Source organism: Gopherus evgoodei, chromosome 1, assembly GCF_007399415.2.
Source record: "Gopherus evgoodei ecotype Sinaloan lineage chromosome 1, rGopEvg1_v1.p, whole genome shotgun sequence".
NCBI lineage: Eukaryota > Metazoa > Chordata > Testudines > Testudinidae > Gopherus > Gopherus evgoodei.
The window spans coordinates 291276198-291298003 of NC_044322.1; the positions used below are offsets into that span (position 1 = coordinate 291276198).

General features: G+C 39.8%; 1 protein-coding gene across 9 annotated transcripts in view; it reads left to right on the plus strand.

Moving 5' to 3' along the window:
• PPFIA2 (PTPRF interacting protein alpha 2) overlaps positions 1-21806 on the plus strand; it is a 666887-nt gene that overhangs the window by 401902 nt on the left and 243179 nt on the right. For all 9 annotated transcript variants that reach the window (XM_030548621.1, XM_030548623.1, XM_030548626.1 and 6 more), the window contains one exon: positions 16065-16139. In XM_030548621.1, coding sequence (XP_030404481.1) covers positions 16065-16139 — 75 coding nt within the window. The remainder of the gene's footprint in view (positions 1-16064; positions 16140-21806) is intronic.

Consider the following 21806-nt stretch of genomic DNA (forward strand, 5'->3'; position numbering starts at 1 on the left):
TTCAAGCCTCCCTACTCCATCCCGAAGGCTCTCTCAGATAAGGTGGAGGAAAAAGAAGACGCGAGACGAAATGTTCTCGGAAATCATGGAAGTAACCCGCAATGAAAGAGCTCATCTGAATGACTGGAAGGACATGGTAGCAAAGTACAGGAAAGCTGCCAGTGAACATGAGGACAGGAGGGACCAACGTGAGGATAGGAGGGATGAACGTGAGGATAGGAGAGACGCTCGAGATGAGAGATGGCAGCAGGAATATCAGAGGTGTAGGCAGGAAGATCAGCGGTGGTGGGATGCAACGCTGGAGCTGCTGCGTGATCCAACTGATATCCTCCGACGTCTGGTGGAGCTTCAGGAAGAGCAGCGGGGTCACAGAGTGCTGCTGCAGCCCCTGTGTAACCACCCTCACCACTCACCATGTTCCATATCTTCCTCACCCAGATGTGTAAGAACGCGTGAGGGAAGGCTTCGTGCACTCGCCCACTCCACCCCAGTGGACAGTCCAACCAAAAGGCTGTCATTACACTGAAATGTATTTAATGGCCTTTTCCTTCCCTCCTATGCTCCTCCCAAACCACACACGGGATACCTTGTCAGTTCTCTGCCTCTTTTTATAATTACTTTTTAATAATGAATACATGATTTTTAAACGATAGTGACTTTATTTCCTTAAGCAAGCTGTAATGGAAGGGGGAGGGTGGGTTGCTTACAGGGAAGGAGTCAATAAAGGGGGGGCATTCATGAAGGGGAAACAAACGCAGCAGTTACACCGTACTCTGGCCCATGATGAAACTCGTTTTCAAAGCTTCTCTGATGCGCACCGCTTCCTGGTGTGCTCTTCTAATTGCCCTGGTGTCTGGCTGCGCGTAATCAGCGGTCAGGTGATTTGCCTCAGCCTCCCAGCCTGCCATGAAGGTATCCCCCTTACTTTCACAGAGATTGTGGAGCACACAGCAAGCAGCAATAACAGTGGGGACACTGGTTTGGCTGAGGTCTGATCAAGTCAGTAATGTGCGCCAGTGTGCCTTTAAACGGCCAAATGCACATTCTACCACCATCCTGCACTTGCTCAGCCTGTAGTTGAACAGCTCCTGACCACTGTCCAGGTTGCCTGTGTATGGCTTCATGAGCCATGGCATCAAGGGGTAGGCTGGGTCCTCCAGGATAACTATAGGCATTTCAACATCCCCAACTGTTATTTTCTGGCCTGGGAAGTAATTCCCTTGCTGCAGCAGTTTAAACAAAGCAGTGCTTCTGAAGACGAGCGTCATGAGCCCTTCCTGGCCATCCCACGTGGATGTTGGTGTCCACCAGTGCTTGTAGCACCATTGAAAAGTACCCCTTGCGGTTTATGTACTGGGTGCCCTGGTGCTCCGGTGCCAAGATAGGGATATGGGTTCCATCTATCACCTCCCCTCCCCCCCAGTTAGGGAATTCCATTGCAGCAAAGCCATCCATTATGACCTGCACATTTCCCAGAGTCACAGCCTTTTGTAGCAGCAGCTTAATGATTGCTTTGGCTACTTGCATCACAGTAGCCCCCACAGTAGATTTTCCCACTCCAAATTGATTCCCGACTGACTGGTAGCTGTCTGGTGTTGCAAGCTTCCAGAGGGCTATTGCCACTCACTTCTCCACTGTGAGGGCTGCTCTCATCTTGGTATTATGGCGTTTCAGGGCAGGGGAAAGCAAGTCACAAAGTTCCATGAAAGTGCCCTTACGCATGCAAAAGTTTCACAGCCACTGGGAATCATCCCACACCTGCAAAACTATGCGGTCCCACCGGTCTGTGCTTGTTTCCCGGGCCCAAAATCGGCGTTCAATGGCTAGAACCTGCCCCATTACCAGCAGGATCTCCAAAGCGCAGGGGCCCGCGGTTTGAGAGAATTCTGTGTCCATGTCCTCATCACTCTCATCGCCGCTCTGCCGTAGCTGCCTCCTCCTCCTCGCCTGGCTTTGCAGGTCCCGGTTCAGCATAGACTGCACGAGAATGCGTGAGGTGTTTACAATGTCCACTATTGTGGTATTGATCTGAGCAGGGTCCATGCTTGCTGTGGCGCGAAATGGTTGTCTGCTGCTTTCACGAAGGGAGGGGTGAGGCTGTACCCAGAACCACCTGCGACAATGATTTTTGCCCCATCAGGCACTGGGATCTCAACCCAGAATTCCAAGGGGCGGGGGAGACTGCGGGAACTATGGGATAGCTACGGGATAGCCACCCACAGTGCAATGCTCCGGAAATCGACACTAGCCTCCGACCATGGATGCACACCGTCGAATTAATGTGCTTAGTGTGGGCGTGTGCACTCAACTTTATCCAATCTGTTTTATAAAACCGGTTTATATAAAATCGGAATAATTCTGTAGTGTAGACGTACCCTTATAGCTGAATCTTATAAATTTTGGGTGTAGGACAGGTCTAACTGGGGGTGGAGGGGAGAATTCCACATTTAGGGTAGAGAAAAAGGAAACAGTTTTGTAATAGACTTTTTTTTTTTAAATGAATGGTGTCTGCTTGACGCTATTCAGAGCAGAGGTATGGAATGTTAGGATTTGTCTACGTGGGACATTAGTGTATGGTAACCCAGAGTGTAAATCTAAACTATATAAATCTACAGCCCACTAACTTGCCGTGAAATAATGCCCTGCGTGGACCCTGCTATAGTGCACTAACAGTTGGACATCACACTGTGATATACTCCCATTTCAAACGTCCTGCAGAATGTTTAGTGCACTGTAGCAGGGTCCACTGGGTGAGTTAGTGTGCAGCAAGCTAGTGCTCTATAAATTCAAACCCTGATTTGCCACATACTAACTTGCCTCATAGACAAGACCTTAGAATAGTTTAGGAGAGGACAGATTGAAAATGGAATTTCTGTACTGTGGGAAATTCTGATATTTTGATAGCTGTTTTAATCTCAAATAGGATGAAAAGTTGAAATATCAAAACTTTTCACACACTAAAAATTTACTTTGGAAATGTTTTGTTTCATTTCAACATCAAAACAAAACATTAAAACTTTCTTGAAATGAAACATTTCATTTCAGTTTGTTGATCTAAGATTAAATGTTTTGTCCATGATGAACCACATAAGCTCAGCCACAGGTTGAGACAGTGGTGAATCATTGAAGATGTAGTCTGGCCCAGAAGCTGGGTCCATAAGAAAGAATGGGGGTATGGGGTTTCCTCACCTACAACTCCCATGAGGCACTGTAGTAGCTCAGAGGGATGCATAATGTCATCCTGAAACAAAATGTTTCCTTTTGTTTTTCCTGGCAGAAAATTCTGCTGAAATCTGTCTTTTCCCATGGAAAATTCAGATTTAGATAAAACCTTATTTTTCAATTGGAATATGTTTAATTCAACATTTTTGAGCAGCTCTGATTAGAAGGCGGTAGATTGGAAGGTAAAGAGCCATTGTGGCAGCCAAAGGTGTATGAAAAATGTATCACATGGGTATTACCTCCATATATGTTAGCTGTATGTGCATGTCTCTATAGATATAGACCTATATAAAATACCAAGCAAGTTTCTCTGATCTGGCCAAGGTATGCTTGGTAAAACATTGAAGAGGAGTATAAAGGTGACAATAAACTACTTCTACCACGTGCCCCATATCCTGTATTGTCCTATTACCATATTTCTTTCCAAAGCAAGTTAGAGCTGAAAGCCATTCTGTCTTCCGCTGGCTGCCCACAGTTCCAAATGGCTTTTACAATATTTACATATACGTATAACATCCCTGCTCTAGTAATCTGTGATGACTGAACTTGTACGCCTGGATCTAAAATCATGAGCCTCTATCATTTGAGGTAAAAGGCTAAGCTAATTATTTCTAGGGCAATAGGAGCCTATAAACCTCTATCTGTGTTCTAACCACTAGCACAGTGTTATGGGTTACCAGAGGGATGGCCCAGCCATACACTCCCCACCCCCATCCACAGTCCCTGCAATGGAGCAATACATAAACCAGCTGGGCAATACTAGTGAAAATGGCCCACAGTCTCCCCTCTGCTCTATATAGTCTTGTGCAACAGAGGGGAGAATCTGACCTGTGGACTCATAGACTCATAGACTCTAGGACTGGAAGGGACCTGGGAGGTCATCGAGTCCAGTCCCCTGCCCTCATGGCAGGACCAAATACCTTCTAGACCATCCCTAATAGACATTTATCTAACCTACTCTTAAATATCTCCAGCGATGGAGATTCCACAACTTCCCTAGGCAATCTATTCCAGTGTTTAACTACCCTGACAGTTAGGAACTTTTTCCTAACGTCCAACCTAAATCTCCCTTGCTGCAGTTTAAGCCCATTGCTTCTTGTTCTACCATTGGAGGCCAAGGTGAACAAGTTTTCTCCCTCCTCCTGATGACACCCTTTTAGATACCTGAAAACTGACATTCAAACCTGTTTTATTTTGCAGGGAGAATGTCGGCCAGACAACACAAAGTTATTCCAATGCTTTTGAGAAAGTAAAACAGGGTCTTTCCCCAAGCAGACTGGCCTTAGTATTCTGACCAAAAATCCTAACCAGATGTGTGTATTCTGCCTAACTGAAAATTTTCATTTGTAATGTCAACTCTCACATGTTGACTTACAACACTAAAATACTGTTGTGTCATGTTGTAACAGATTCTATCACGGTAGCGTCGTTGTGTTTCACTGGTGGGGGTAATGATTCCTACCTAGACAGTATAACAGCAACTGCAATGGAGTCATTGCTGTAATGGGATTTGATGCAAAGCCACACAACAGTATTTTAAGAGGGGAAAGTGGGGGAAAAACAATTAAAATTAAAAAGGAGATTTTTTTTTTCAGCCGGACGCACTCTAAATATCTAAGTAGAAATTTTGGCTATGGCATCAAGGCTGATAACACCCTTTTGTGGAAGTTGCCTTGGGACACCTGCAAGTGGTCAGGGTCTGAATTTTACTTGTCATCTCAGAGACAGCAAGTGCAACAACACAATATCTCTATGCATCATGCTGAGGCTTTAACTTCACATTTACTCAGAGAGAACAATGCTAATGTCATTGTCATTGCCACAGACCATGTCCCCAAGAACAGATGTCGCAGCATCTGGCTATTCCTTTGAGGGTCTCCATTCCATGTACTGTAGTCACTAAAGGCCTGATACTGCTATATTGAACTCAATAAGCAAATCCAAGTAACTATAATGGGAGCAGGATTTGGCTCTAATGGTGTCAAAAGCTACACAATGTCCTCAGTGCAGTCAAAATACCACAGAATCCTTATTCTACCACAGAAACAACCATGAAGAGCTTGTTTTAATAGAATGTGTTTACATGTCTCATTTTTTGTAAAGAAGAGATCCCAAAGTGATTTACAATAATGTGTTACATACTATTCATTCTGTTACTTTTTGAGTAAAGATGTCTTCCAAAGACTTGGGGTTAGTTTGTCATCTTCCATGAAGGACCTGCACAAAAGAAAATTTTGCCACAAAAGTTGACTGGTTTGGGGCTGCATATATCCTTGCATTACAAGCCCTGTACAGAGGCAGAACAGTAAAAGGGTAGATAGGCCATGACAGTTTTTTTATCCCTGTAGGTCACCAATCAGATACAGAGCTGAAGTGCCTGTAAATGCCCTCCATTCCCCAGTGGCAGTTTGGCATGTTCATGTGCTCTGCTGCCAGTTAGGTCCCAAATATGGGTTCTCACTTTTATATTATCAGCAGGGATTTCCATGTCATGGGGAGGGAGTAAGATTAGTCACAACAATAGTCATGCCAGCCTTGAAGCTACATTCCTAGGAATCATGCTGTTTACAGAGGATATTCCTCAGCCTATCCATTCCACTTTAGAAATGCTAAACTGACTACATTTATCACACCCTTTGGGAGATTTTACTTTCAAAGATTACCTTTTGGGATTACCAGTGCGCCTGAAATTTTCCAAAGGAAGATGGCAAAACACTAATGGAGTTGTACTCGTAGTGGATAACATTAGGATGTATGGGGTTTTCCATGGAAGAAAACAACAAAACCCTCAATGAAGGTCTAATCTTAATCAGTCAGTCTAAACTGAAGCTAAACAAGAAAAACATGCATTTTCTGCATATCCCAAATCAAGTTTTTGGGACAGACAGTAAACAGAGATAGAATCAGTTCTAGCTCTGAGAAGGTAAAAGTAATTTAAGAATTGAATACACCAATGAATGTACCAGAACTGAGACTAATGCTTGGGATGGTAAATGACCTTCATTGATTCAAGACCTTTTTAGTGACAAAACCACTGAGTGAACTATTAAAATCTGACAGAAATTGCATTCAAAAAGGTAAAAGAAATTATCTCAGTACCTCCAGTTCTCAAGTACTATGATGTGAACAAATCCACAATGGTCAGTGCAGATGCCAGCAGCTAGAGATGATGTGTGTGTGTGAGAGGGAGTGGGGAGATACTGCCTCCCCCATCACTGCTTTGCTGCTTGACTTGTACTCAGCATGCTTGGTAACACTGCTGAAGCCAGCTGCCCTCACTCTGCCCTTCCCTCCCACTATCAGCAGTGTCATTTCTGCAAGCAGCTATGGCCTGTGTGATTTATTATTGCAGCAACATGGAATTCAGTGGAAGCCAGTTGCATTTTGCTCTCACATTCACAGAAGCAGAAAAACAATATGCACAGATAGAAGAGGAGTACCTAGCAAGCATATGGACATGTGAGAACTTTTACAGATATCTTCATGGACTGGATTTGTTTATGCTGATAACAGACCATAATCTGTTTGTAACCCTCATCAACTGAAAAAAACAGGATCAAGCATTGCTGATATACCATCATCCATTGATAAGGTTAGTATAATTGAATCCAATTACTAAATATGTTCCTGGAAAAAATCTGATAGTAGCAGACACTTTGTCTTGGAGCCCAGCGTCACACCCAACTATCCATGAGCTCAAAGATGAAGTTAATGAGTAAATAGATGCTGTGAACATATACAGACCAGTGTCAGAAAAGAGACTACATCAGCTACAACAAGCAACCTTCACAGACACACAACTTCAAGAAGTTTTAAGTTATGTTAGGCCTAGCTACCCAGAGTATCTAAAGGACACCAAGGAAGTGACAAGAGACTACTTTGTAGTATGTGGACAATTAAGCAAGTCAAATGTACTCGTGATTAAAGGCAATTACATTGTAATTCCAAACTAAATAAGAGGAGAAATCCTAAATCTCATCCATGAAGGACATCAAGGACTAACTAAATGCAAGCCAGTCAGGATGGTGGCCGAGCATCAGCAAGGATATAAAAAATACACTATCTGCATGTGAACATTGAAGAACTAACAAACTAACACAACACAAAGACGCTTTAATAACAACACCTTTACCAGACAGACCTTGGAAAAGACAAGCTGCAGATTTATGTGAATTTAAAGGACATTGTTACCTGGTCGTAGTGGACTATTTTTCCTGGTATATAGAAATAATTTACTTGAAAGACATAACCTGTTGCAGTATTATCAAGAAACTGACGTGCACCTTTGCACATTTTGGTATTCCTGAACAACTAGTGATGGACAATGGACCACAGTTCACAGCAGTGGAATTTAAGACATTTCAAATGAGATATGATTTTAATCATATTACTAGCAGCACACATTATCCACAAATGAATGGGGAGACTGGTAGATCTCTATAGATAGCCAAGAAAATCCTACAGCAGGAAGATCCGTTCCTTGCTCTTTTGAGCTAGAGATCAACACTAATAACAGCTACTGGATATAGTCCAGCACAGTTCCTGGTGGGAAAACAGCTCAGAACTACAGTTCTGACTTTGGAAAAGGACCTATCTGTAAAGTGGCCATTCATGAGGAGAATAGCCAAATCAGATAAAAAAGCAAAAAGAGCATACAAATCTTTTTACAACAGATGTCACTAGTTAGAGAACTTCTGGGTTTATGACCTGGTGACCATGTTTGTGTCAAAGTGAATGGAGGGAAAAAAGGATGGAAAACTCCAGCTGTTGAAATGAAAAAAAATTAGTTGCTCAGGTCATATATGATCAAAACCTGCAGAGAGTTCAACAGAAACCATCAACATCTACAGTTTGTTAATCAAAAAAAAAAAAACCCAACAATCAACAGAGCAAACTCGACAGCGCAGACACAGAACATCATAAGAACATAAGAATGGTCATACTGGATCAGACCAATGGTTCATCTAGCCCAGTATCCTGTCTTCTCAATGCCAAGTGCTTCAGAGGGAATGAACAGAACAGGCAATCATTGAGTGATCCATCCCCGCCGCCCATTCCCAACTTCTGGCAGTTGGACGCTAGGGATACCGAGAGCATGGATTTGCATCCCTGACTATGTTGGCTAATAGTAACCGTGTCCTACATGAAGTTATCTAATTCTTTTTTGAACTCCATAAGAGTTTTGGCCTTCATAACATTTGCTAGCAACAAGTTCTACAGTTTGATTGTGCGTTGTGTGAATAAGTAATTAGTACTTTAATTTGTTTTAAACCTGTTACCTGTTAATTTAATTGGGTGACTATTGGTTTTTGTGTTGTGAGAAGGCGTAAACAACACTTCCTTATTCAGTTTTTTCATGCCATTCATGATTTTATAGACCTTTCTCATATCCACCTTAGTTGTCTCTTTACTAAGCTGAAAAGTCTATCTTTTTAATCTCTCCCCTCATACAGAAGCTGTTCCATACCCCTTCATCATGAACCTTTTCCAGTTCTAATGTATCTCCTTTGATATGGGGCGATCAGAACTCCACACACATTCATGGTGTGGACATGCCATGGATTTATATAGAGGCATTATGATATTTTCTGTCTTATTATCTATTCCTTTCATAATTGATCCTAACATTGTTAGCTTTTTTGACTGCTGCTGCACACTGAGCAGATGTTTTCAGAGAACTATCCACAGCGACTCCAAGATCATTTTCTTAAGTGGTAACAGCTAATTTAGATCCCATCATTTTGTATGTACAGTTGGGTTTATATTTTCCAGGATGCATTACTTTGCATTTATCAACACTGTATGCATCTGCCATTTTCTAGCCAGTCAACCAGTTTTGTGAGATCCTTTTGTAACTCTTCATAATCAGTTTTGTATTTAATTATCTTGAGTAATTTTGTATCATCTGCAAACTTTGCCACTCACCATTTACTCCTTTTCCCAGATTATTTATGAATATGTTGAACAGCCTTGGTCCCAGTGCAGATTCATAGGGGACCCCGCTATTTACTTATGTCCACTGTGAAAACTGACCATATATTCCTACCCTTTGTTTCCTATCTTTTAACCAGTTACTGATCCATGAAAGACCTTCCCTCTCATCCCATGACTGCCTATTTTGCTTAAGAGCCTTTGGTGAGGGACCTTGTGAAAGGCTTACTGAAAATCCAAGTACACTAACTGCACTGGATCTCCCTTGTCCACATGTTTGTTGGCCCCCTCAGAGAATTCTAGTGGATTGGTGAGGCATGATTTCCCTTTACAAAAGCTGTGTTGATTCTTCTCCGACACATTGTGTTCATCTCTGTATGTGTCTGATGATTCTGTTCTTCACTATAGTTTCAACCAATTTACCTAGTACTAAAGTAGGGCGTACTGCCCTGCAATTACCAGGATTACTTTTGAGCCTTTTTAAAAAAAATGGCATTGCATTAGCTATCTCTCAGTCATCTTGTACAGAGGCTGAGTTAAGTGATTTATTTACCACAGTTAGTGGTTCTGCAATTTTGTATTTGAGCTACTTCAAAACTCTTGGGTGAATACCATCTGGCTGTGGTGACTTATTATTGTTCAGTTTTTCAGTTTGTTCCAAAACCTCCTCTATGGACACCTCAACCTGGGATAGTTCCTCAGATTTGTCATATAAAAAGAATGATGGGCAATCTCCCTCACATCTTCTGCAGTGAAGGTCTATGCAAATAATTCTTTTAACTTTGCCATGACAGCCTTATCTTCCTTGAGCATTCCTTTATCACTTCAGTCATCGAGTGGCTGCACTGATTGTTTGGCAGGCTTCCTGCTTCTGATACATGTTCAGAAAATTGCTGTTCTTTTTTTTTTTTTTTTTGTCTTTTTCTAGTTGCTTTTCAAATTCTTTTTTGGCCTGCCTAATTTGGTCTGTCTTTACACTTGACCTGCCAGAGTTTGTTCTTTTCTATATTGCTCTGTAATATTTGACTTCCAATTTTTAAAAGATGTCTTTTTGTTTCTAACAGTGTCTTTTACTGTGTTAGCTTGTCCGTGTGGCATTTTTTGGTCCTCATACTGTTTTGTTTTGTTGTTGGAGGGGAAAGGAGGATATAAATAATTTGAGCATCTATTATGATGTTTTTTAAAAAATTTCCGTGCAGCTTTCAGGCATTTTACTCTTGTGACTGTTCCTTTTAATTTTAATAATAATAATAATACTCCAAGATTCCAAATTGACCGGAGACAATCGTTGCACCTAGTGGACAGCCAGGTAAACAAGTTGTTACATGTTTGGGTCATACAATGATAAAACCAGTATGATTCAGAAACACTTAACAGACTGGTATATAGTGAACTTTAAGGATAGCATGATTTTGTAAATGTTGGCAATGTAAAACGTAAAGGGAGAGATGTAATATAATGCTAAACTATATTATACTATTCAGCCACCAGTGTATATATTTGAGCAAACTCAGAATTACTGTATATACTCATTCATTAGCCCATTCGTTTATAAAAGGACCCCCTCCAAAATGGATAGGTAACAATAACAAAACCTGTAAGACCCTTTCATAAGCCCGACCCTATATTTCAGGGGTTGGAAAACTTTGGCTCCTGGCCTGTCAGGGTAAGCTGCTGGCAGCTTGGATGTTTTGTTTACTTGGAGCGTCTGCAGCCATGGATCCCCTCATTTCCTTGTGGCTGCGGTTTGCCATTCCCAACCAATGGGAGCTGCGGGAAGTGGCGCAACTTCCTGCAGCTCCCATTGGCTGGGAACGGTAAACTGTGGCCACAGGGAACAGAGGGGCCCCATGCCTGCAGACACTCCAGGTAAACAGACCGACAATGTATTAGATATTCAATTCAATGATTCCATAGCATTTAAAATAATCAAATTTTGGTGTAGACCTGTTTATAAGCTGACCCCTGCTCTTTGATGTCACTTTTTTACCAAAAATATTTGGCTTATGAATGAGTATATATATGGTAGTTCTTATTCACTGACATCATCTGATATGGCTATTTAGATTTTTTAGGAACACCAGGTAGCAAGACAAATAACAGTAATTTGTCTAGATCACTGGCATAAAGCACTAAACCAAGACAGAGCATGTTTTTTATCTGTACTTGACTGTCTTTTCTTTTAAACATATCTCAGTTTGTGATGAAGAAATAAAATTCTATGTTAATCTGTTACAATATTTTCCTATAGTCTGCACACAGATCAGCACCACCAGTTACCTATCTGGGAGGCTTGCTAGCACTATGAAATGGCAGTATCAGCTGCATAGTCAAGGTTGAAGTTAGCTTCCCATTATAAGTTACCATAAAATTCCCTCCAAAGATATTAAATTTCAAATGCCACATCTTATCTCTGGAGAGAACTTCTCTGGATAGTTTGGAAAAACCATAAAAGGATTATTTAAAGTTATAGTGTTGCCCTAACTTGAATCGGAATCTGACTTAGCCTCAAAATTGCCCCCAGGATTCAAGAATGGGAAGGTAAAGGAAAGTTGCCTATGCTTCACCCTCTCAGGGGTGCCAGAGCATTTAATATCTTCTCTCTTCTTGTCTCTTTGAAAAAAATTCCTAACTCTTTTTGTCTGACTGTGTCTCCAAATCAATTGGTAAAAAAATCCAGATTGTTTGTTTTGGCCTTATTGAGGAGAAGTGCCTTTTAGTGTTTTGGGGGAGGTCAAGAAAGGCAGGGAATAAGCAAATTACAAACATATGTAGAATACTAGAGACTCAATAAAACAGAGATAGAAAATGGAGGAACAGGAAGTCCATGGGAGGGCCACTGAGAGGAAGAGGAAGTGCTGTCTCTCCCTTCAGTCATCCCAGCAAGGAAATAGCTTCTGGAAGAAGCTCCCAGACTGGGAAGTAACAAAGAAACTAACAATCTTGTTCATGCAGAAGGACATTGCTGCTGTTTAGTGACATAATGAGATCTGTCAGAGCAAGTTTCCCCTCCTGCAGGCCTCACATAGCAACTGGATTTAAACTTTTGGTACTAATTTTTTTTTTAAGTAAATTTAAAAGGAAAACAGAAGTTTTAACCGTAACTTTTTAAAGAAAGTTTTCTGAGTTAATTTTGAGGTAAAGTTGCCCCACAAACAAAAACAGCAACAGGAGTTTTTATTGTCTCAGTTACGGTTGTCAAAAGATTAATTCCCTTACAGTAAGTGCTGTGCAGATACAACAGAAAGGTATATGTAGATATTCTTGCAGATGAAAACAACCAGTTTGTTTCAACATGAGTCACAATCTTTTTATTCAGAAACAGGTGGGTAACTGGGGGTTTTAGTCACACAAGTGTTCATAGAAAGAAAAAGCGTCACAAATACTGTCATGAATAAATAATTTTAAAGCTCTTTGTGGGCTGGGAATTGGAAAGGGGAGAAGGAAGGATTTGGCAGAAGAGGGGAAATAAGTGAGAAGCAGTTACTAGGAGATACAGTAGAGTAGGTGGTGTGTTACCACCTACAGAAATGCCAGCAAGAGATTAACCATGTGACACTGAAAGATCAATGATGTGCCTGGTTCTTTTTGTGGCACTTCAAAGCTAGTGGTGTGGCTGGTCGTCTGGCTCTGTGCTTGCAGTGCAGTCAGGCAGAAAGAAAACAGAATACCTTTTCTGCACCATTTGTGGCATCGCATAGGAAAAGTGTCACCTAGAGGTGTATCCTCTGCTATGTTCTGATAGGTCACCACACGTCACCAGGACTAGTCTTCATTCTCTGTACTTCACAAACCTTATCTAGAAAGTGGGCAAGTATTGTTCCAGTTTACAGACAGGGCAGCAGAGAAGCATTTCTGATATTTCACAAAACCCTGTGGTTCTTCTCCAGAAAATTGCTTGACGTTTCTGTGCTTGGCTGCACCATATATAAAAGGGACTGATATAATGTGAAGCACTTTGAGGTCTACAGATGAGAAAGCATTATGATAGTGCCAGCTATCCACATTAAGCACCTTTACCAGATGTAAAAATTCAGAACTATATGTAAAAATAAAATAGACTAGGTGAGAATATCCTGAATCTGTGTCCACTCATTTATCTCATAACTGTCCAGGTAACACTTAGAATGTCAATCATTCAGACCATTCAAAAACTAGATTAGGGTGTGTTTTTGTTGTTTGTTTTTCAAATAAATTTAGGGGGGTACCAACATAGGATTTATTATAATAAATTTGTTGTAAACATTTTAGGTGGCTCTGGCCCACAGTTAGACTTTAATGTTTGTTCTGCCTGATTTATAGGTTTCAGGAAAATGTCACTAATGGGCTAATATTGTTTATGATAGCTCATTGTTGAGTTTCTATATAGAATATACGAGAGTGCTATTTATCACTGGCATTCTTTAGGAGAACATACGTGACCAGTGTGAGTTCCTTACTCAGTTTTAACAGTGTCCATACTCAATTTTCCATTGAAATCAGTGGAAGGTTGAGTAAGGAAGGAATACAAATGAGTCAGGTAATAACCAAGATTACCAGGTTAAACATTTATCCTGTTGGTTTAGAGCTAGATCTGGGAACTGCAGCTTCTATGGCACACAACATTCAGGAGCTCTGAGCATCATAACTGCATCAGAGACTAGTGTGCATCTTGAAAGGGAAGTTTCTCAAGACATCTATGTAATTTTTCATAGCTGCCCAAGGTTCTCCCTCCTCTCACTGTTGGAGTCACAGACTGCTGTCAGCCTAACTGGCTGACATGTATTGGCAGTCCCACGTTGGGGAATGATTGTTACATCTCAATTGGGGATGGAGAGTGGGATTCTTCCTGGGCAGTTTAACAGACAGATATAAAAAGAATGAATAGGCGTTTCTTTTGAAACAAACTGTCCTCAGTTGATGTAATGGTTGCTTAGGTTGGGAGAACAAACTGGAGCCAGCAGGCTTAAGATTCTGGGGTGGGTCAGAAAGACAGTGGGCTGACCCTTTACTCTTTGGGGATTATTTATTTATTTATGGAAGGAAGGAAATGAAATCCTTTTCAGTTTAATTACTCTCCCAACTGACAACCCTACCTTTACTACTGCTGTATGGTTTAGAGTGAAAAACTGGCATGTGAATAGAGTGGCTCAATATGTAGCTTATTCATGGAAATTCCCTGCCCACTTTCCCTGAGTGGCTGTGCTCTCACAAACCATGTGGTTCCTCTCATTCATCCTTTGAGCCCAGGGCCTACTATCCCCAGGATTAGTGAGCCTGGCATGCAGCAACATATGTGGCTTTCTGGACTTTTTTATGCCTCACAGTTCCATATGAACAAGGGTCAGGATTGGGTCCTATAGTATTGCATTGTACAGAATTTAAGAGGTAAATTTTCAGATTCCAGCCTCCAGCTGTGTTTGTGGCCCGAGGAGATTTTGTACATTCAAATTCTAACACTGTTCAAAATCCACATACAACTGTTAGAATTTTGTTAAAACATACACACAGGTGTTTACACCGGTAGAGCGCATGTGTTTTTATTTTGTGTTTGTGTGAGTGGCAGTCCTATGAAGTATAATGAAGATTTACTATGTATAAATGTTTAGAAATCACCGCTGTAGATATTTTAGATCATTTGAATAAATTATGTGAACATACCTAGCATGTTCTTACTGCAGTTAAACTTGTTTTTCCTTTTTACTAAAACAATATGCTAATATATATTTTATTCAAATTAACTAAAACAAATAGTGTTGTGCAAGCAACAACTAGTTTAAGATACACCCTAGGCTTACATGATCTTTTATTTCATCTAAATTGCTACAAGGTTTTCTTTACATGTTAATTAATATAACTTGAATAACTTTCCATGATGCTGTTATTTTCTGCAAATGTATTTGCTGTCTCGACTTATTTAAATCAAATGTTGAAATTAACTAAGAATAAGACTAAATAAGTGTACACATTGCAGCATAGTGTTGACAATAAGTAACTTCAATAGTGTGCTAATATGTACCGTTTTAAATGTTAGCTATTTGTTATTAGTTCTTGTGAATGGTGTAGTGTTAGGTATGTATTATAAGCATTTGCAAAATACCACTTTCATCAGTAAGGACAACAGGAGCTCAGAAGAGAAGTATTTTCCCCGAAGTTCTTAATTGATTAGCATTTCTTTCAGCATTACCTCGGGATATGAAATAAGTGTTCAAACAAGTAGAAGTTTGTATGCCTTCAGTTGTATAGAATAAGTCACATCACTTTCTTGTGACCTTTTGTGTGGGCCGTAGACAGTATTAAGGGAAGCCCAGAAAATGGATAATAATGTCTTCTGTCATATATAATAAACTCTCATTTATTACAAACACCACATTAGCTTTTTGTGTATAGGAAATATATTTTGTAGATTCTTAATAACTTTTTGCAAAGATAAAATAAAGTGAACAACTTTACTAACAAGGATTAACTTGGTCAGTTACAAATAGTGCTGCACAAAAGTTTTTAAATTAGTTTGATAAATTAAATTAGTATTACCAGTTATTCTTCACACAATGGACTTTAATGTGTTTTCAGGAGTTCTTTTCCATACCATTCCTCTGGAACTGTTCCAATAAGTTCTTATATTTAATGTCTTGTCTACTTCTAGAAGGTTGCATTTACTGTACAATTTCATAGATTTAAAAGGAAATTGTATAGTAGCAGTGTTAGGCTTTAAAGGTTGTAACCTGATGCTCACACATGTGGCTTCACTCTTCTCAGAGTAAGGTTTAAAAGGCTTTCTTAGTTAATGTCTCTTTCATGCGTGTTCAGGACACAATACACATACCTGCAAACAGACCTGCAGATTGTACTGTAGTGTTTATGGCAGATTATATAAACCTTAAAGACTGATAGAAATCACGTTACTGCACATATTTTGGTTTTTCTTCTAGGTAAGGGAACGACTGAGGGTTTCTTTAGAAAGAGTCTCTGCACTGGAAGAAGAACTAGCTGCTGCTAACCAGGAGGTAACATAAAACACTTTCTCCCCATTTTAGGTGCAATTTTTCTAACATTCTGTCCCTTGTGTTTCCCATCACTATTATTGAAACTGTCACAAAACAATAAATTACATTCTGTATAGGCCACTGACCAAGGCCTATTATAAGTGGCTGTCACATTACTAAAATCTTCTGCTTTATTCAGATCTGTCATTGTGAGCAGATGAAACAAACAAGGGATAGTGACAGGTGCCAAACTTTTCTTTCCTTTACTAGATATGGAAAAGCCATGAGACAATAGATATGTGTCAGAAATTGTAAGCAATATAATAACTGCTAAATTGGAGTTTATATCAGATATTGCTATAAAATTAGGGACCTGCAGTCTCAGCAGTAAGTACAATATTATAAATTAAATTACAGAGAAAAAAGCTAAAACTGCTACATAACTTATCCTAATAGTATATATCCTCTGTGTATGCATTAACATATAGGGTTTTTAAAATACCTAATCCTGTGCTTATTACTCAAGAATGAGGATTGCAGACTTGGCTCAGATATTGTATGATCCTTAGTTAATAATTAATATTGATATGTATAGGTTCTCATTCAAGTCCATAAAGTTCAATGGAAGTCTTTCTGTTGACATCTACTATCTTAGGACCAGGGCTGTAGTCAATCATCTCAATATCCAGTTATTTTGGGGAGATTAGTTATACTCTCAGTCTTTACCAGTCATACACAAGGGAATTCTAAGAAAAAGCACTGTAGTTCTTGGTTTGCCTTCCGAGCCTGGTAAATATGCAAAATAACATATGTACTTCTAATTGTTCTTGCTTTACAATCTACAAATGAGTAATAAGTATATTAAAAACAATAGAATTTTAGCTATTTGAACAGCAAGTATCCAAACCTTTCTAACAAGTTGCTGCTCTGTTTCCCATGTTTTGACTCCATTCTCTCTCACTGAATCCTGCTTATATGAATTATTCAAACAATTTTGGTGTCATCTATTACTATCATTTATCTGACATTCATCTCACTAGCATCTGGGCACCTTACAAGGCTTACATAGAAATATTCAAGAGTTCAATGAGAGAGACCAAACATAGAGCTCCCTGGATGCTTGTGGCTTTATTTTTCAGCTAGCAAACCAGAACTGAATCAATGTAGAGGGCATAGGCAAACAAGGGGGGTTCCAAAGAGGATGGAGCTAGACTGTTCTCAGTGGTGGCAGATGACAGAACAAGGAACAACGGTCTCAAGTTGCATGAAGAAGGTCTTGATTGATTATTAGGAAAAACTGTTGCACTAGGAGGGTGGTGAAGCACTGGAATGGGTTACCTAGGGAAGTAGTGGAATCCCCATCCTTAGAAGTTTTTAAGGCCCAGCTTGACAAAGCCCTGGCTGGGATGATTTAGCTGGGGTAGGTCCTGCTTTGAGCTAGGGGTTGGACTAGATGACCTCCTGAGGTCTCTTCCAACTCTAATCTTTTATGATTCTATGATTCTAAGTACACCTTGCAGCTCTTTCTAACAGTGGCCAGGTTTGTACTTAATTATCTTTCCACAAGAAGTGAATTACAGACACGCTTGGGTTTGCTACTGAGAATGATCTTCAGTGATAGTCCCAGCCAGCTGAATAATTGTGATTCACTGTAGAGGACAAAATACAGAATCATTTGCTTCTGATACTTATTTGTACCTTGGCCAATAAATACCCTACTGTGCCAAGAAGGTGACGCTTACAACTCTGGACAAAATCAGTTTCAGGGCTAGAGAATAAGAAACGGAGTGTCCAGTAGTGAAATTTAATCTGGGCTGTTCTTAGAAACTTCTCTTCTAAAGCAAGATCAGTCTGAGCAGTAATAGGCATCAGTTTGGGGAAGGGAAAAGAGTGCAGGGATAATAAATATACAGATTAAAATGAATTGGAAATGAGGATATAGGAAAGGCTTCCTTGCCTGCCATCCTTAGAAATGTTATACAGACTTACTGTGTTAATAATGCTGAAAACATTTAGAAGGACTTTAATCAACAAAACCTGACAAGATCATTTACACAACATGAATATTGATATTTCAGTTTCTTTCAAAGTACTTCCTGTTATAGCTCAAAACTGAAAATGTATTAAATAATAATAATAAAAAAGAACTTGGCAAGGAGATATACAGTAGGGAATTGATGAATTACATTCAAACAATCAGTGAATTTTTAACAGGAGTTCAGATGATGTTCACAATTATTTAATTAAGCCCAAAAATGGATTAGACAACATCATTATATAGGGGCTGATTTAACACCAAAATCTCCAGTGAATGCCCAGCCAGTGTTCATTTGAAAGGCATTGTAAATTGGATGTAGTGTATATGAAAAGAAATGAGGCAAGTTTCCAAGACAATTGGATTTAGGCCTTTCAGTAATTTCTATATTGCTGTCACTATGTGTCTGTTCTTCTAAAACACTCACTACTAATTGGCAATGTTCCTCCCTTGATAATTCATATTATTTTTCTCCATATCCATGTTCTTATCATTGTAACAGCACACTCCATAGTCAGGACTAATATAGACACCTAAATGATGGCAGTAGGTTGATACCCTGATTAAAATGTTGTATCACTAAGGAAAGACACACACAAGATCCAGGTTTAGTAAACCACAGGAACACGTTGATATCTGCCTAGGTCATGGCTGCCCTGACGAAAGTGCCCAAATCCACAAAGAATCACATAAGAAATTCAGAGAGGTTAGGCACTTACTGAGACCGATACTCCAAACAATAAACTCCTACAGGCTTACATAGGGAAAAGATAAATAAGAGCTTGTACTCCTAAATAGGCTTTGTAGTATAATTCCTAAATAACCAGCATTAATAAACATAATAACAGATGTGAGAAATTTAGATAACATTGTGAACACAGGCAAAACCTGTTTGGTTTCAGCTTTGGTTATAAACCAGAAACTTATGCAATAATTTAAAGCTGGCAGCAAACAAAGACCTGTGTATTTGAAACTGCAGAGAGAGTTGAGATAGGCAAAAGATAATTACTGAAACTGGAATTTGGTCTGAGCTTTCACCTCTCAAGGGCAACTTCTTCTTCTGTTTCCTGGGGTTGTTTCAACCCAAAGCTCTTGGTAACTTTACTCTGTGCAAGGAGGTGTCAGGAAATAAATCAGGAGACGCAGCCGTCCGACCGATAGATGGCTGGCACGAACAGGACAATGCAAGAGTGCTTTCACTTAAAACTAAACTTTACTAGTCTCAAGCACTTATGCACGTCTGCAGCAAGTTAGTAAAACACCCTCAACCCTTGATAATTACCAAAGCTGAGAGTGACTCTCGAGTGACACAGCAGCAGGCTTCCAATGGCCAAATCTTCTGTCTGCTGGTGGGGACTGCAAGATGTATCCAGAGGGAGAGTCCAAAAGAGTCCCCAAACGAGTCCAACTGTCTCAAGCTTTTCCCCCTTATTTATACATTTGTCATATAATGACATGTCCCTTAAAGAAACCTTGTTAAGTAAGCAGTTTCAAGCAAGAGGTTCCTTCTGACTATCGATTAACCAGGTGTGGGTTTTCCAGAGTCTGCAGCTCTGAGACCCCAATAAACATTCCTGCTCTTTTTAAAATGCATGTATCAACGACTTCAACACAAGTCTTATCAGGAAGGACGCGGGGTCAAGCTGCCCTTTCCGTGGCACCCAAAACCCTCTCCCCTCCTGCCTTGTTCAAGCCAAGATTGCTGAATGATCAATTCACAGCTTACTGACTAGGTTGCTTTTTAACAGTAAGCCATAGTGGTTTTATGCACGTCACTGGTTTGCCAAAGTCTTCCACACGTTGCTGGAGGGAGATAAAGCTAAAAAATAAAATTATAGCTGTTGAATAATGCCTCAATGAGTAGCTTTGTACCACAACTAAATTTGTTCACTTAATAAAGTGAGATAAACAAAATTCTGTTCCAAAATCAGTGTTTCATATATTTGTTAATGGAAACCTTGATTTTTGGGGTGCTAATGTCCCCTAAGACCTAGTTGTCAACATCCACACTACTTTTCTAGAAAGAACTGTGGGAGCACAAGTGGCCTTAAGCCTCTTCTATGTCACCAGCATGCTGGACAAGTGACCTATGGAGAAGAATCTTCCCTACTAAATCAGCAGCATCACTTCCTACTGAGCCTGTGTTTTTCTTGGTCTACTGCCTGGACTCTATCTAGTTAAATAGCTATTTGTGAGGTTTCCCTAACTGAGTTTGACTATAGATATTCTGATGGTAAAGACAATATTTTAATTCCTAGATGCCCTAGGAAAGGTGCTCAGCTGTACTTTTCGAAACCCACAAATATTCTCAAAGGATACATTATTATTCTGTTTCTTTGCCTTATCCTCAAATGAATGTACTATAGAAATGATGCAGGTTTTATAAAATGAAAAAATTTTTGAAGATTTAAAAAAGAAAATCAGAGTAGGGTTTTTGGTTTTTTGTGTTATTTTTTAAATCAAGAAAGATATAACATGTACCTTAAATTATCACAGGACCCATCATATTAAATACAATATGTTTAGTGGAGAATTTCCCAAACTAAGTTACATTAGCTGTCACGTTCACTGAGCAGTCCTCCTTTCGTGTTCTTTATGATTTGCATTTTATATCTTCCGTATTTGCACTTATGATGCTTAAGTTTCATATTTGCTTTCTATTGAAGTGTTGTTTACAAACAATAAAAATTAAGTTTTAAGGACTCAGTCCTACAAGGGGCTGAGCAACTCCTATGTGTTCTGAATGCTTTCAACTCTCTTACAAATCAGTGGGAGTTGCTGGTGCACTCACCATAGGGTGACCAGATGTCTCAATTTTATAGAGACAGTCCTGAATTTGGGGTCTTTTTCTTATATAGACTCCTATTGCCCCCCACCCATATCCCGATTTTTCATACTTGTTGTCTGGTCACCCTAACGCACCACCTTAGAAAATCAAGGCCAAACAACACTTTGGGGAACTTTCTTGTTTTTGACAACTAGAAACAAGATGGTGGTAAAAGTCGCTGAGGGGTGGCATTCTTAAGTCCTGTTAATTTCCCCATAAAGAATATTACTGCTGTAGGTTTTTAAATTTGAGTTCAGCTATAGTATGTAATTACATACAATAGTCACCATTAAAATGCTAGCATTTGCCTACAATTATCATACAGTTGTGTTCTGGGATTACCACATTTTTCTTTAATGTTTATAATAGGAGATGTATGTGGTCACATTTGGCAAGTGTTGACTTTTCATTATTTTTTTTCTGTAGCTGTTACATATATACTAGCTTTTTGCAATAGTTGTCGGGGGAGTTGGTCATAATAGTTAAAAGAACTATGCATACTCACAGGTATTCATATACAGACCATACCACTCAAGTGCGTCACTGGTGTTGTCTTTCCAGAAGCCACACTTCTACCTATTCCAAAGGCCCCAGATGTGCGTAAATAACTGTGTGGGAGATGGTTGTTATTAGCAATTGATTTCTGCTGCTAGTCCTCCAGCTCACAACAGGTGGTGCATCCAATACTGAAGTTTAGTACTCTGTTAACCTCTGCCTGGGAACATTTGTCAGATAAGACAGAAACTTATTCAAATACCAACCAGTTTCTGACAGCCACACCTTTTCCCACTAATGTGAGTGGGACTTGCCCCATTTTTTAACAAGA